At 43.7% G+C, this 14,402-nt stretch overlaps 2 protein-coding genes across 5 annotated transcripts in view; one reads left to right on the plus strand and one right to left on the minus strand.

The window, feature by feature from the left end:
* Positions 1 to 14,402, minus strand: part of ASTN2 (astrotactin 2) — a 1,124,306-nt gene that overhangs the window by 380,509 nt on the left and 729,395 nt on the right. The gene's annotated exons all lie outside the window — the stretch shown is intronic.
* On the plus strand, positions 1,064 to 10,893 carry TRIM32 (tripartite motif containing 32). Of its 4 annotated transcripts, none has more exons than XM_072631750.1 (3): positions 1,088 to 1,148; positions 5,136 to 5,330; positions 7,882 to 10,893. In XM_072631750.1, the coding sequence occupies exon 3, from the start codon at positions 7,965 to 7,967 to the stop codon at positions 9,906 to 9,908; it is 1,944 nt and encodes a 647-aa protein (XP_072487851.1). In that variant the 5' UTR covers positions 1,088 to 1,148; positions 5,136 to 5,330; positions 7,882 to 7,964; the 3' UTR covers positions 9,909 to 10,893. The 4 variants fall into 4 exon arrangements, with proteins under 4 accessions (XP_072487850.1, XP_072487853.1, XP_072487851.1 ...); XM_072631751.1 differs by lacking the exon at positions 1,088 to 1,148 and adding an exon at positions 1,206 to 1,286; XM_072631749.1 differs by lacking the exon at positions 5,136 to 5,330 and having other exon boundaries at positions 1,064 to 1,148.

The following is a 14,402-nucleotide window of genomic DNA, read 5'->3' on the forward strand; positions in this document are numbered from 1 at the left end:
AAAACCCTATCCAGACTGGCCTCGACCTATCTTTCTTGCCTCTTTGGATATTACTCCTCCTCCCTTACTCTGTAATTCAGATAAAATGGACTTCTTTCACATCTTATTACCCAGGAAATTTTATCTCCCCTCTGTCTCTTTGCACTGGCCATCCATCATGCCTGAAACGTACTTCCTTCTTACCTCTGCTTCAGAGACCTTTCTATTCCTTTATGACATATCTTAGGCATCATCTTTTACATGAAGCCTTTCCTGACTCTACTACCTTGTGTATAATTAACTACTTCATATGTATTTGTATATTTGTATTTTTTAAAAAATAATTTTAGTGGTATCTGATTTTTCACATCACCATAATTTCTCCCAGTATTTCTTTTCCTCTTCCCTCTCAGAAAGGCATCTCATACAACAAACATTTTTAAAAGATTAAAAAAAAAAGAGGACAAAGAGAGAAATAAGAGAAAAATACCCAGCAAAATCAATCAATATATCAAAAAAGTCTCAAAACACATGCAGTGTTCCGCACTGGCAGACCTCCCTCCTCTGCAAAGGAATGGGGTGAGGGGAAGGGGTATCTTCTCACATTTTTTTCAGGGTCTGGTAATTGTAAAATACATAATCCTTCAGCAGAATGTAAGTTCATGCCAAAAAACTGTTTCATTCTTTGCGTACTAGCACCCCTTGCACCTGGCACTGTGTTAGCCGCGTTTAGTAAACACTTGATCGATGTGGGCCTCAGTTTCCCCATCCGTAAATGCCCCTGGGCTCGGATTTGCCCGCTAAGGTCCCTTCCAGCTCTAAATCCTACGGTGGCATGAAGACCTCTCGCTGTCCATGGTCCCCGTCCCTGACACAAGCAGTAACACACCTCTCCAGACGCCTCCTTGCTGCTTAGGCGTCTCCGCAGTCAGGGTCCACACCCCTCTATGCTTCTCTTTTCCCTATCCGACTCCCAGGCCCAGCTCTCTGAGCGGAGAAATAACTACAACTCCCAGACCACCTGGGAGAGAGGGGGGTGGAGCCAACTTCTGATTGACAGGCGACGTGCCGAACCCTCGCGTGCCGCCAGCGGAGAAGCCTGGGCGCGCGTGCGCAGAAAAGTCGTTGGGAAAGGCTGCGTCGGGAGCCGCAGGCGGCCAGGTAGAGAGGTAGGGAAAGGAGGGGCAGGGGGAACGGGGGGTCGGGGGAGTGGGGAGCAGAGGGTGTGTGCCCCCTTCTAGGCAGCGAGCGGGCCTCCGCATTCCGTCCCCTGAACACCCCTCTTGCCTTGTACCGGGAATGAAACGGTGCGGACCTAGGAAACCCCGAGGGGGAGGGGGAAGGACCGGCGAGGGGTGGGGGGCCGGGGGAAGAACCGGGGGAGGGGGACCAGAGGAGACCGCCCCCCCCAGCCTTTGGGTTGGTGCAAGAAGGAGAACAGTACGCGGCGGGTAGGGGGACAACTGGTAATGGAGTTAATGGTGGACACCCTGGGATGGGGATGGGGGGCGGAGGCAGAGGACCCGATCCTGGGCCTGGGGGAAGGAGCCGGTTGAGAAGAATGACCCCGCCAGGACCAGGGTGGAAAGGGGTCCATCCTCCTGGAGTCCTGGGGAAAGCCCTGGGGAAAGGGGGGAGGGGCCCACCCGGGGGCTTTGATGTGTCTAGATTGTGCAAATAGGTCAGTTTGGGTGTGGCAGCCGGTGGGTTGGGGGGCAAGGAGTCAAGGAGCCAGGATGCCCAAGGCTCGCGTCCGTGTGACCCAGAGACGAGTCCGAATGGGGAGGGGAGGGACCACAGACAGCAGGGGGTCTGGAGAGAGGGGTGAGCAGTGCTGTAGAGACGTGGCACACTGGTACCCGAAGTGCCGGTTCTCAGCAGTCAGCCCCGTCATGCCCTTTCCCTGGGGGCAAGCGTCATTCAGCTTAATCTCTCAAATGCACTAAAGCAGGATTTGGGGGGATCATGGTGGAAAGAGTTCAGAAGGGTTGTAGGCTCACAACTCATTGTGTGACCTTGGAAATGCTCTCGTTTGTGGAATTCAGGGGGACGGAGGGTGGGCAAGGTTTGTAAGGAGGTTTTGTCTGATTTACTTTTCTTCCTTGTGTCAAGCACCGGGATGTTCCTGTTGTTATGTTCAGTTCTGCCAGTCATTGGATTCTTTGTCCTAGGCCTGAGATGCTATGAGCCTCAGTTTCCTTCTCTCTAAATTGAAAGGGGATTTCATTAAATGCTTTTTAAAGCCCTTTCTAGCTCTGACATTCTATATTCTAACATTTCATTTTCTAATTCCTCTTATGGCTTTAACATTCCATATTCTATGAACTTGGGTGGTAATAAAGGTATCGTATGGGTCTATATGTCCCTCTGACACCTTGGTTACTTTTACTGAAGAGTCCAGCAAGTTAGAGTTATCATGCAGCATCCTTCTGCAGTACAGAGAACTCACCAGAAGCCAAAGACAGATGGCCTGGAAAGTGATAAAGCAGACTGTGCTGTTGCTTTCTTAGTTGGAATGGGGAAATGGCTGCTCACTGATTGCATTCCCCACGTCAGGGAGAAAATACAAAAGTCTTCAAAGTCCCAGAGTTGGAAGGGACCTCAGAGACTATCTAGTTTAAACCATACCTGAACAAAGATCCCTTCCTCAAGAGACCTCGAAAATAGTCAGATGACCTTTGGATTTGTGAGGCATGACATTTTGAGGGACACTAGTCAAGCTAGCCCAGTGAGGCTAGAAAGAACTGCCCATCATCTTAAGTCCAGAGCCCTGATAACAGAATTGCCTGAAACAGCTAGACAGTGCAGTGGATAGAATGCCTTGACTGGAGTCAGGAAGACTCAGTTCAAATCCATTCTCCAACACTGAATGTCTACATGACCCTAGGCAAGTCACTTAACCTTTGCTTCAGTTTCCTCAACTGTAAAATGAGGCTAATAACAGTAGCTGTGTCCTAAGGTTGTGACAGTATGTGTAAAGTAATTAGCACAGTGCCTAGCATATAGATAATAGGAGTTTAATAAATGTTTGTTCCCTCCCACTAAATTCTAGGTGGTGTAGTACAGAAGGCAGAAAAAGAAAGTAACGTGCCATTATCATTCCTCCTGGTCATTTTAGAGAGTGAATTGGTGGCATTACTCAGCAAACACCAGGGCCAGCTACTGCAGTGATGAGGAAATAATTAACTGTTCTCTTTGAAACACTGCTCAGGTGAAGACACTGAGCCAGAATGTCTTAAGTGACTAGCCCAAGGTCACACATCCACTAAGAGTCTGAGGCCACATTTGAGCTCAGGTCTTCCTGACTCTCTAGGCCCACTGTTCTTATCCAGTATACCCCCCAGCTGCTTAGGCAAGACCCTGCAACCATTTGCAACTTGATTGGATTTTTTTTTTTTAAATTCAGAAATCCTGTAATTCCTTTCCTTGCCGTAAGAGGGAAGTGACCCTGGGCTCTTAAAGGCTATGCCAAGTGAACATAAACTCTGATAGGTGAAACTAGCCTGGAAAAACTTTGAGTACAGCCTCTGGAAAAGATTTTGCATTTCTCATCCAAGAGCCACCCTGGCTAAGTAAAGAGGGGCTCATATCCACAAGGTTGGCTATCTAGTGATTAATATTTTCAGCCACAACTCACATAGTCTAATAATACTAAGAAGCCATACTAAAAGGTTGTTGTGAATCAGAATTATTTATGGCTCTAGGCCTATATCACTTGCCAAAATATGTATTTCCATTACATGTTCCAAGACTCCTTCCTGCCCCTCAAAAGGACAGTTAGGACATGATCACTTACTTCAAGTACCGGGCTGTCTTATGGGGGAGGAAATCGACTTGTTCTTTTCAATGGCTAGAAGTTTCAGAAAGCACATTTGGGCACAATGTCTGGAAGAATTTCCTAACAATTAAGAGTTTTCCCAAAGTATATGACATGCCTCAAGATCATGAATCCACCCTGCTTGGAGGTCTTCACACAGGCTGAATAATAACTTGTCTGGTATGCTATGATGGGGATTCTTTCAAATTCTTAATTTAATTGTTAACATAACAAATACAACCCCTGCTTCCTCACATGCTCAGTTATTCTCAAGTGCCTTACAGAATTCTCCTGTGACTCCGCACATATGTCAGTAAGAGGACTGTCCCAAGGTAGGGGGAAGACTTTAGGAGTGCTGGATTTTTATTTAGAAGACTTGGGTTCAGATTCTGGCTCTGTAATTTACTTTGTGACTTTGGGCAGGTCACTATCTCTTGGGGCTTGGTTTCCTGATCCATTTGCACAGAAAGTAACTATATCTCTAAGACCTCTTCCAGATTTGAATCCTATGACCCTATGATAATTGGAAGGAAAGGGACCAGGAAGGGTAGCTTGTTTTATTTGCCACATTTCTAGGACTCTCTCCATAGGAATCTCCATCACTCTTTTTAAACTTCCTTCCCCACATTGTTATTTTCTTGTCCAAGACCTGCCCTCAGCCCAGCTGAGTGAAATATAGGTAGGCTAAGAGCAGAAATAATATAGGATCATAGAATATAGAGCTTGAAGGGATCTTAGAAATTATCTTAAACCCTCCCCCTGCCCCATTTTACAAATGAAGAAACTGAAGTTCACCAATGTGGAATTACATGTCTAAAATTACACAGTGAAAATGGGATTTGAACCCAGGTGATTTGACTCCATTGTCCTACCGCTGATTTAACAGAGTAAATTGAGGCGAGTTTGGAAATACCTGGGAGTGGGAGGATGGTTTTTCTCTCTTCCTGCTGTGTTGTCTCAGACGTTACTGAGTAATATTAGCTGCTAGGATGTTATTAGTATTTCTGATATCCAAATATTTATGGAAGACATAAGGGACTCTGTCTCAAGATTCCTACAAAGACAGAAGACAGGCAAGGAATTTCTACCAAACCTGTTATTAACTTATTAACTGATGGTACTTGATTCATCATTGACAGGTTTGTTTCCTTTATGCATAAGTACACACACACACTCTATTTTCTTACTGTGTATTCCAGGCTCTGGTTTTTCATAAGAAGAGATAGCATTGAGTGATTGGGGGCTCCTTTCTTGCTATAGTGACTCATTTGTAAATCCTCCCCAGTGCCTCTGCTTGCTGAAACCCTTGCCTGACAAGTTTAATCTCTGTTGCCAGCAGGTGTTCCTGAATTCTCCTAAGTGACTTTTCCCACTGTAGCACACTGAACTGGACAAATGTCAGTTTGAGGTATCAGTGCCTCATTGGAGATAATCCTACCAACAGCTCTGGAATACACATGAATACTCCCCAGGGGAGACTATGTGGAGTGTGAAGCCAGCTATTCACCTAATTGACATTCTGCTATATAGAAATGTAAGGAAAATGTATCTTGGAAAACTTGCATAAAAGTAGGGGAAGGAATAACCTAAAAAATAACTACTCCAATTGGTCTGGCCAATAAATAGAATAAATATGTATGTTGGAAAAGGAATATTTGTAATGAACATTATATTTCTGGATCTAGAGCTAGAAAACTATACTTTTGCCATAAGCTTAAGTTGACTTTATAAAATGCCTGCTGGGCATTATGGGAAGGTAGGATGATTTCAAATGAAAGCTCCATTTGTTTGAGGATCTTATAGCCTGTTGGTCACCTTTTGGTTTGGGAATTCCCCCATATTAGATGATCTTAGAGATGTTTTTAGGATGTAGACAAGTTGTGGAAAATTTAGCCACTGTTGTCTTGCCTAATATCCTTACAGATCTGTGCTTCCAAGGTGGGCAGGACTTAAGGCTATCAAAGCATACTGGGATTCTTATTTTCTGTACCAGTCCAGGCCTTCATAGAACCAGTACAGAGAAGTTACTTCCTTCGTATAGGTGCATGCAAGTAAAAACCCTCAGAAACCTAGGAACTTCTCACTGTCTAGACATAAGCCATGGTGTTAGTGGAAAGAGTGTTGGATTTGGAGTACAGACACCTACAGTCTAATTCCAATACTGCCACGTATTAACTGTGATGTTTGGAAAGATGTCACATCTCTGGACCTCAGTTTTCTCATCTGTAAAATGGAAATGATAATACACTACTTACTTTGCAGAATTCTGTTGGGGAAAGCACTTTGGAAATAGTAAAGTACTATAAAAATTTAGGATTCAATTCAAATGTTGCCCCATGCACTCTGGATCCTACATAATTAAATTAGCTGGTAGTCTGTTTTGGAAGACAGTGAGCAAAGCCCCAAGTTGACTGGTGTCTGGAAAGGGGGCAGAGTTCCTAACCCTTGGTGAACAAAGCAAAGGTCCCTCTCCTTTTAGCTGTTGTTCATTTTGGTGATTCCAGAGTATCTGGGTTTTTTATTTTTTATGTATTATACAGGATTACCCTAAGAATGCATCTGTTAGAATCTAAATAGTGGTGGTTTTACAAAATATTCTTCATGCTTGGGCTCTACAAGTCTAGTATTTGGGGAGCAATGGAGAAAGCAACAAATATTAAGTGCCAAGCACTGTGTTAAGAAGTACTTTACAGATATCTCATTTGATCCTCACAACTACCCTAGGAGGTAGGTGCAATTATTATCTCATTTTATATTTGAGGAAGCTGAGGCAAAGGTTAAGTGACTTGCCTAGAGTTACACAGCCAGTTAAGTGTCTGAGGTCACATTTGAACTCAGGTCTTCCTGACTCCAGGCCCAATGCTATATCCACTACACCACCTTGCTGTATACAAGGATAGAAGAAAAAGGGGAACTGAGTCTATCTTTTTTTTTTCAAGTAAGGCAAATGTCTGCTAGTAAGATCACTTATGACAGTATCCCTGCCTGATTCTGGCAAGCATACCTGTGTCCTAAGGAGAGGGAGAGGAAGAGAAAGAGGGAGGGAAGGGAAGGAAAGGGGTACAAAGAGGAGTTGGGAGGAGAAGAAGAATTTAAGGAAGAAGAGACTGACATAATTTCCCCCATATTTATATTTATACTATGTGTATACTATATATTTATATGTATACTATGTGTGCATTCGCATAAACATGCACACATGCATGTATGTACACAACTACAGCTGTAAAATTTTCTGGCATTTCACAAATTGGTAGAATTATTTCATTAGCCCCTCCATAGGGTCAGCTTCAGAAATAATAGATTGTTGTATTGTGGGTTAATATACACAATATCTGACCACCATATGGTGCCTTCATTGTGGTGCTCCAGAGCCTATGCAAGAAAACTGAAGCCTTTTGCTTGGGATTGAGGGATTTCACGGATGGAACTCTGAGATAACAGTTGTAATTGTAATCATACAGTAGGTGCTTGCTATCTGCTTTCTGGATTATCTGTGATAACCTAAGACCTTTTCCCACTTATCGCTCATGTGGTTCTAGATGTCAGTAGTGGGGACTGAGCCTTCAGGTAGTCCAGGCCAGTTACTTAAAAGTGGAGTACTTTTATTATATGCAGCTCCACCGTTTTCTGCCTCATTGTTCCAAAGCAAAATGTGATATATCTGATTATCTCTGCTTCTTCCCTTCCTTAGCACCTTAGTTTAAACAAAAGAGAGCTGATTATATTTTCAAAGTGTTTCTCACATTGCTGGATTGCCCAGAGTACTCACACAACTAACACCGTTCTCCCTTCCCTCTCCTGGCCATCTGCACATCATAGGAATATACAAGCTGCATTGGGGCTTTGGAAGGCCTGCACTTAGCTTTGTTGTCTTCTTTCCTCTGCTACTATTACTTGTGCTTCTTTTCAGGACTGATTTTTAAACTACCTAAAATACTAGAAGGAGGAAATTGAGAATTATGGGCTGTGGGACAAGTCTATCTCTAGAAAAATGGGGAATAACCAATCAGTGATAGATTGTATGTTTGTGTGCCTTAAGAGCTAGGGAAATGAATTACTGTTCCCCCTCTTCTCGTTGACAGGAACCAGAACCCTATGGAATGAAGGCAAGCAGTGAGTTACTCTGTTTCAGGTTATACTAGTTGAAAGTTGCTCTGGGTTGGCCATGGCTACAGCTTCCCACCTGAATCTGGATGCTCTTCGGGAAGTGCTAGAATGCCCCATCTGCCTGGAATCCTTCACTGAAGAGGTTTTACGCCCCAAGCTCCTTCATTGTGGCCACACTGTCTGCCGGCACTGTCTGGAGAAATTATTGGCAAGCAGCATCAATGGTGTCCGCTGTCCCTTCTGTAGCAAGGTCACACGAATCACCAACCTATCCTTGCTGGCTGACAACCTGACCATACTGAAGCTCATTGACACAGCCGGGCTGAATGAGGCCATGTCACTGTTGATGTGTCGGACCTGTGGGCGGCGACTACCTAGACAGTTCTGCAAGAGCTGTGGCATGTTGCTTTGTGAGCCCTGTAGGACAGCAAAGCACTCATTGCCCAAACACAGTGTGCTCCCCATCAAGGAAGCAGCTGAGGAGAGGCGCCGTCACTTTGGTGAGAAGCTTGCTCAGCTGCGGGAGATGGTCAGAGAATTGCAACTGCGGAAGCAGACCCTGGAAAAGGTTTCCAAAGACTTGCAGGGCCGCTACAAGGCAGTTCTCCTGGAATATGGGCGGGAAGAGCGGCGGATCCAGCAGGAACTTGCCCGCTCACGCAAGTTCTTCACAGGATCCCTGGCAGAGGTGGAAAAGGCCAATAGCCAAGTGATAGAGGAACAGGGATATTTGCTAAATATCGCCGAGGTACAGGCTGTGTCTCGTTGTGACTACTTCCTGGCCAAGCTCAAACAGGCAGATGTGGCGATTTTGGAAGAGATAACTGATGAGGAGGAACCAGAGCTGAAAGCCAACCTGCCCCAGGAACTGACCTTGCAAGATGTGGAGCTCCTCAAGATGGGTCATGTTGGCCCACTCCAGATTGGCCAGGCAGTTAAGAAGCCCCGGACAGTCAATGTAGAGGAGCCCTGGGTTGAGGAAGTTGATACCACCTCTATGACAATCCGGGAGATGGACGGAAGCTCAGATGATATGACCCCTAGTCCTCGATCTTCACCTTCCCGTCAGCGAAAAGCTGAGGCAACTGCCAGCATACAACAGTGCCATTTTATCAAGAAGATGGGGGCTAAGGGCAGCACACCAGGCATGTTTAACCTTCCCGTTAGCCTCCATGTCACCAATCAGGGTGAAGTGCTGGTAGCTGATCGGGGGAATTTCCGGATCCAGGTCTTCTCGCGCAAGGGCTTCCTGAAGGAGATTCGGCGCAGTCCCAGTGGCATCGACAGTTTTGTGCTCAGTTTCCTTGGGGCTGATCTGCCCAATCTGACCCCACTGTCAGTGGCCATGAACTGCCAAGGACTGATTGGTGTGACTGACAGCTATGACAACTCTGTCAAGGTATACACTTTAGAAGGCCATTGTATTGCTTGCCACCGGAGTCAGCTGAGCAAGCCCTGGGGCATTACTGCACTGCCCTCAGGACAGTTTGTGGTTACTGATGTGGAAGGAGGCAAACTGTGGTGCTTTACAGTTGACCGATCAGCTGGAGTGGTCAAGTTCAATTGTCTCTGTGGCGCTGTTCGGCCCAAGTTTGTTACCTGTGATGCTGAAGGCACTATCTATTTCACCCAGGGGCTGGGCCTCAACCTGGAGAACCGACAGATTGAGCACCACCTTGAGGGTGGTTTCTCCATTGGTTCTGTGGGCCCTGATGGGCAGCTGGGCCGTCAGATCAGCCACTTTTTCTCTGAGAATGAGGATTTCCGCTGTATTGCTGGAATGTGTGTGGATGCTCGTGGGGACCTCATTGTTGCCGATAGCAGCCGAAGGGAGATCCTTCATTTCCCCAAGGGTGGTGGCTATAATGTCCTTATCCGGGAGGGACTCATTTGTCCTGTAGACATTGCTCTTACTCCAAAAGGGCAGCTGCTGGTGCTAGATTGTTGGGATCACTGCATCAAGATCTACAGTTACCACTTAAGAAGATATTCTACCCCTTAAAGGGAGCTGGCATTCCTCACCGTAGCCATCCTTTCTCCTAATAAATCTGTGGGTGTCCTTAATGCCATAGATTAGTTTTGTGTCCTGATCCTAGCTGGGTAGGTATAGAATTCAAGCATCAGTGTTTAGAAGTCCTGTACTTTAATTTGCCTCAAAGAATAGAGTTTTGAAGGATCAACTGGCATTGAGGATGTGGGACAGTTAGTTGTACTCTGATTAGCCACCAGGCCCCTCCAAAACTTCACCAGTTTTAACCATAGAGACTATGAAGTGTCTTAGCTGCAAATCCGCATTGATTTTCCTGTTTCTCTTTTGGATCCCTGGCTTGTTGGCTTGTTTCCAGGTAGCATTCCACCTTCCAACAAATGGTTCTCTGCACCGCTGACTGATCTGCATGCTCTACTGGGACCTGCTCCCCCAGCTCCTTAGGGCTCTTTAGTAGCATTTCAAGTGTATCCCAGTAGTATTGCCTTCAGGTTCACTCACTTTTACCAATGTGAAACAAGTCCAGTGCTCTCTAAGAAGATATCTTGGGGGATTGTTTTCTGCAGAACAGAATGTTTTGAACATCTTAAACCACCAGATTCAGGTGTGATTGAGAATGGAATGACTGTGGACCATTAGAGAACTGTAAATTGAAAGTTGATTGTCTATTAAAGGGATTTGGGTTTTGAAACTTTGCCAAAGTAAAAAAAAAGAAAGAAAGAAAGGAATCAATAATAACGCTAACTTATAATATATTTATTCATTCTCTTCAAGATGCTGTAGTTTGGCCCACCATACCTCCCTGAGTCTACTCACTTGTCTAAGAGTTTGTAAAACAAGGCCAAGGGGTAGGAGTGGATTAAGAATCATTTTCATTATTGGAAAACTCTTTGGTGGGTCTTAGCCTGCATTTTCCCAATGGAGTGTAAAATATTCAGTTTCAGGATTTATTTCCATTCCTTTGTTAAGCATTAAATAATTGATGGCAGTTTCTCCATTACTGATGTTTGTTTTTTTTTAATTAAATATTGGGAGGTGGTTTTTTTATATCCTGTCGCTCACTTAGCTGAAGTTCTCCTTCTTAGCAGGCAGTACTATCAAAAGGATCTATCTTGTGAAACACTCTCGTCATCAATATCCAGCTGGAAGCACCATCACATAAAGGGAACGCAAATCCCACTCCCAGTGCATGTGAACAATTATCTGGCACCTAAAGTTTAAAGTCATGGACTCACAGTTTTAAATTGAGTCTTAACCATCTGTTCTTGCCTTCTAATTACAATTCCGAAAGTGAAAGCAAGGTTTGTTCTTTCAAGAAGATATTCTTGTGGGTGAAGGCATTCAAGAATTAGTGCCAGGATATTTGTGTTGACTAAACCTCAGCTCTTCTTGAATTTCAGGCACATAACAGTGATAGAAAGCTGACAGGGCTGCCTGGAGATGGGAGTACTATAGTTCTAAAATTACTGAAAAAAACAGTTTTTCTGGATTGTATTACTCAAAAACTATTTTTTATTGAGCCTATGTTGGGATTAGCTCCCAAAGGACAGGAAATGACATAATTAAAGGTAGCTCAGAATTAATTTGTCTTGGGCTTTGCACCTGAAGAAAGCACAGGCCGGCTTATGAAATTATGTCTGATTTTAAAAGATTGTGTTAATGGAGGGAAAATTGATTCAATTAAAAGTATATCACTAACAGCTCCTCTTCTTATTAAAAGCACTTTATCTTCCAGAGCAGCTAGTGGCAGGAGATCAGTCTCCCTTTGCTGAAACAGTAACTTAAGGGAGCAGCCTCAAGTATACACTTTGATGCTAAAAAGTGAATACAGTACTCTTGGCAGGCTTAACAGAAGCATTCCCAGCACTTTTTCATTTGCTATTAGCCCATCTATCATTGGGGTACTTGATATCTCTACACATTATCCCTGACTTGTACTTAGTGTTTTGTTCCTTAAATAAGCACAGCATGTGGTTACAGACCTGGGAAATGTGGGACTGGGTGCAGGATGCTGATAAACCAATTGTGTCTCAGACTCTTTCTCCTTTAGTGTTAATGTATGGGCAATGCTGATCTTACCCTGTCTTTCTATTACTTGCCTACAGAGCCTTTGGAATCCCAACTTTTAGCCACTTCTGTTGCAGGAAAAAATGTGGGAGAAAGCAAATCTTGAACTTGACCCAAAGAATTGTCGGTTCCTTGGAGGAAATGGGTGGCAACAAGGAATAGAACAGTGGTCAGGATACAAAAACTCCATCTTAGTGATTAAGTCATCAGAGGGTTGGGTTCATTTTGAATAAAGGAAACTTGGAGAGCATCAGATGCACCCCTATACACATGAAAGCCCCAAAGTATAATAGAATCCAAATAAATGTTTCAGGCATCCATTCTAAATACTGTTTCTCTCCCAGATCTATGGAGATAATCCAGAGCTGACTAAGAATCCACAGCTTTCCTATGAAGGCCCATTTCACAACTGAGTAAACTAGAGGTCTAGAGAACCAAACCACTCTTAGAGCTGAGCAGCGATCTCCATACTTGTAGAAGACTCCATGAATTTTAATGCCATTAATTTTCCCTGCTGACAGCCACTAGCTTTTCTGTTTCCTTGTTTGTAAATTTCTTTGAAGGTTGCTATTAGCTTCTTATCTATAGAGTGCTTTGAGATCACTGAATGAGCCCCTGGCTAGAAGCTCAAATTGGTATCCTTGTGGAGTTCTAGGGGAAGCCCAGAAACACCAGAGACTCTGCTCTTCAGTTCTTCGTCTCTCTACGGAGCTGAGTAACACTTCACTTTTAAGTGGCCATTAATTAGTACCAGATTAAAAGTGCAATTGCTTAAACATTACTTGCCTTACCCATAGGAAAACTATAAGACATAAAACAAGCTCATTGCACCATGTGGTTAATGGAGTGCCTCCCCACTGACTATCTTCGAACATTTACTGGTGTGAATTGACCTTCCTCAACTCTTATCAGCCTCCACTGATCAGCGGGGCCCCCCACTCCTTCCCTTTCTGTAAACTTAACCCTGTCCCAGAGCTGTATGTGGGCTTTGGTCAGAAATCCAAGTAGGGGGACACATGGTGAGACAAACTTATCCAGGGACATGACTTCTTGGTATGAATTCCCAACTAGTCTATTAATGTGGTCATCCCTTTTGTATACGTAGCCTCTAAAGCAGGAAATTTTTACCTGGGGTGTACTGTCTCTGGATAGATTTCAGAGGATCTGTGAACTTGAATGGGAAAAAAAAAATCTTTATTTCAGTATAATTGATTTCCTTTGTAATCCTATGAATTTTATATATTTTAAAACATTCTGTGAAAGGGACCATGACACACAAAAATGTTAAAAGTCTATGCCTTAAAGCAAGGTCTCCAATCTATGCTTCTATGAAAAAAGAATGGAGACTTACTAAGTCTTAGTAAGAAAGACTTAGGAAAGATAGGTAAGGATTCTGCTTAGAAAGTAGAAGACTTTTTAGAGCTGGAAAGGATGGAAGAGCACAGCAAGGCCAGTGCCCCAACTGACAGATAAGGAAACAGCTACGGAGAGGAAGGGACTTGCCTAAGGCTGCACAGATAATAATCAGTGGAGAAAAGTAGAGCCCTGGTCTCTGAAACACAGTGAATACCTGACCACTTTAGATAGACCATGAATGACTTCTATAAAGGAGTATCCATAGCTCAAAACTGTCATTCTTGTTCCCAGCACCATTTATAGAAGTGAGGCGAATGAGACAGAGGTTATTCCAGCTATAGATCTATAAGCCTATGAAATTTACCTGGGCTTCAGTTTTGCTTTTGACATTTACTAGCCCTGTGACTTTGAAGTCACTAGCCTCTGTTTACCTTCAAGCAACTCTAGACTTAGGTAGTAATTGACAGGAAACAATCTATTGATAGAGGAAGCTTCCATGCTGAGGAAATCAGTTTCTGATATATTGTTCACTATCTCAATTGATCCTCACAACATTCCTACCAGGATTATCTCCATATAATAGATAAAGGAACTGGTTGAGAGCCTCCAAAAAGTGATTTCCTAAAGTCATAATAGTGTCAGAGCCTTGACTAGAAACTAGATCTTCTAAAGGTGAGATCAGGGAAGTGATTGCATAGGATTGTAAGGTTTCCATAAAACTAAAACCATCAGGTCCTTTTATAAACTGGCTGGTTTATGAAAGGACCTGTGGCTGCTTTAATGCTATTTTGGTTCAACATACTTTAAGCATTTCAACTGTGCAAAGCACTGTTCTAAGTTCTAATTGACAGAAGGCTAAGACATTGTCCCCACTCTCGAAGAGTTTATGATCTGGGCAGGGAGATAGACAACTATCATGCCAGGTAGTAAGTGATTATTATGTTAAAAAATAAAAACATAATGCAATGAGACTTCATGGGAAGAAGACTTCATGTTTATATGGGGATATAGGGAGAGACCATATCCACAATCTTATGCAGGAAAGTTGGAAAGATGAATAGAATTTTCAACAGGCAGGAGAGAAGT

This window comes from Notamacropus eugenii, chromosome 1, assembly GCF_028372415.1.
Source record: "Notamacropus eugenii isolate mMacEug1 chromosome 1, mMacEug1.pri_v2, whole genome shotgun sequence".
NCBI lineage: Eukaryota > Metazoa > Chordata > Mammalia > Diprotodontia > Macropodidae > Notamacropus > Notamacropus eugenii.

Coding starts and splice junctions, on each gene's coding strand:
- TRIM32 (XM_072631749.1), top strand. CDS start 7,965: ATGGCTACAGCTTCCCACCTGAATCTGGATGCTCTTCGGGAAGTGCTA.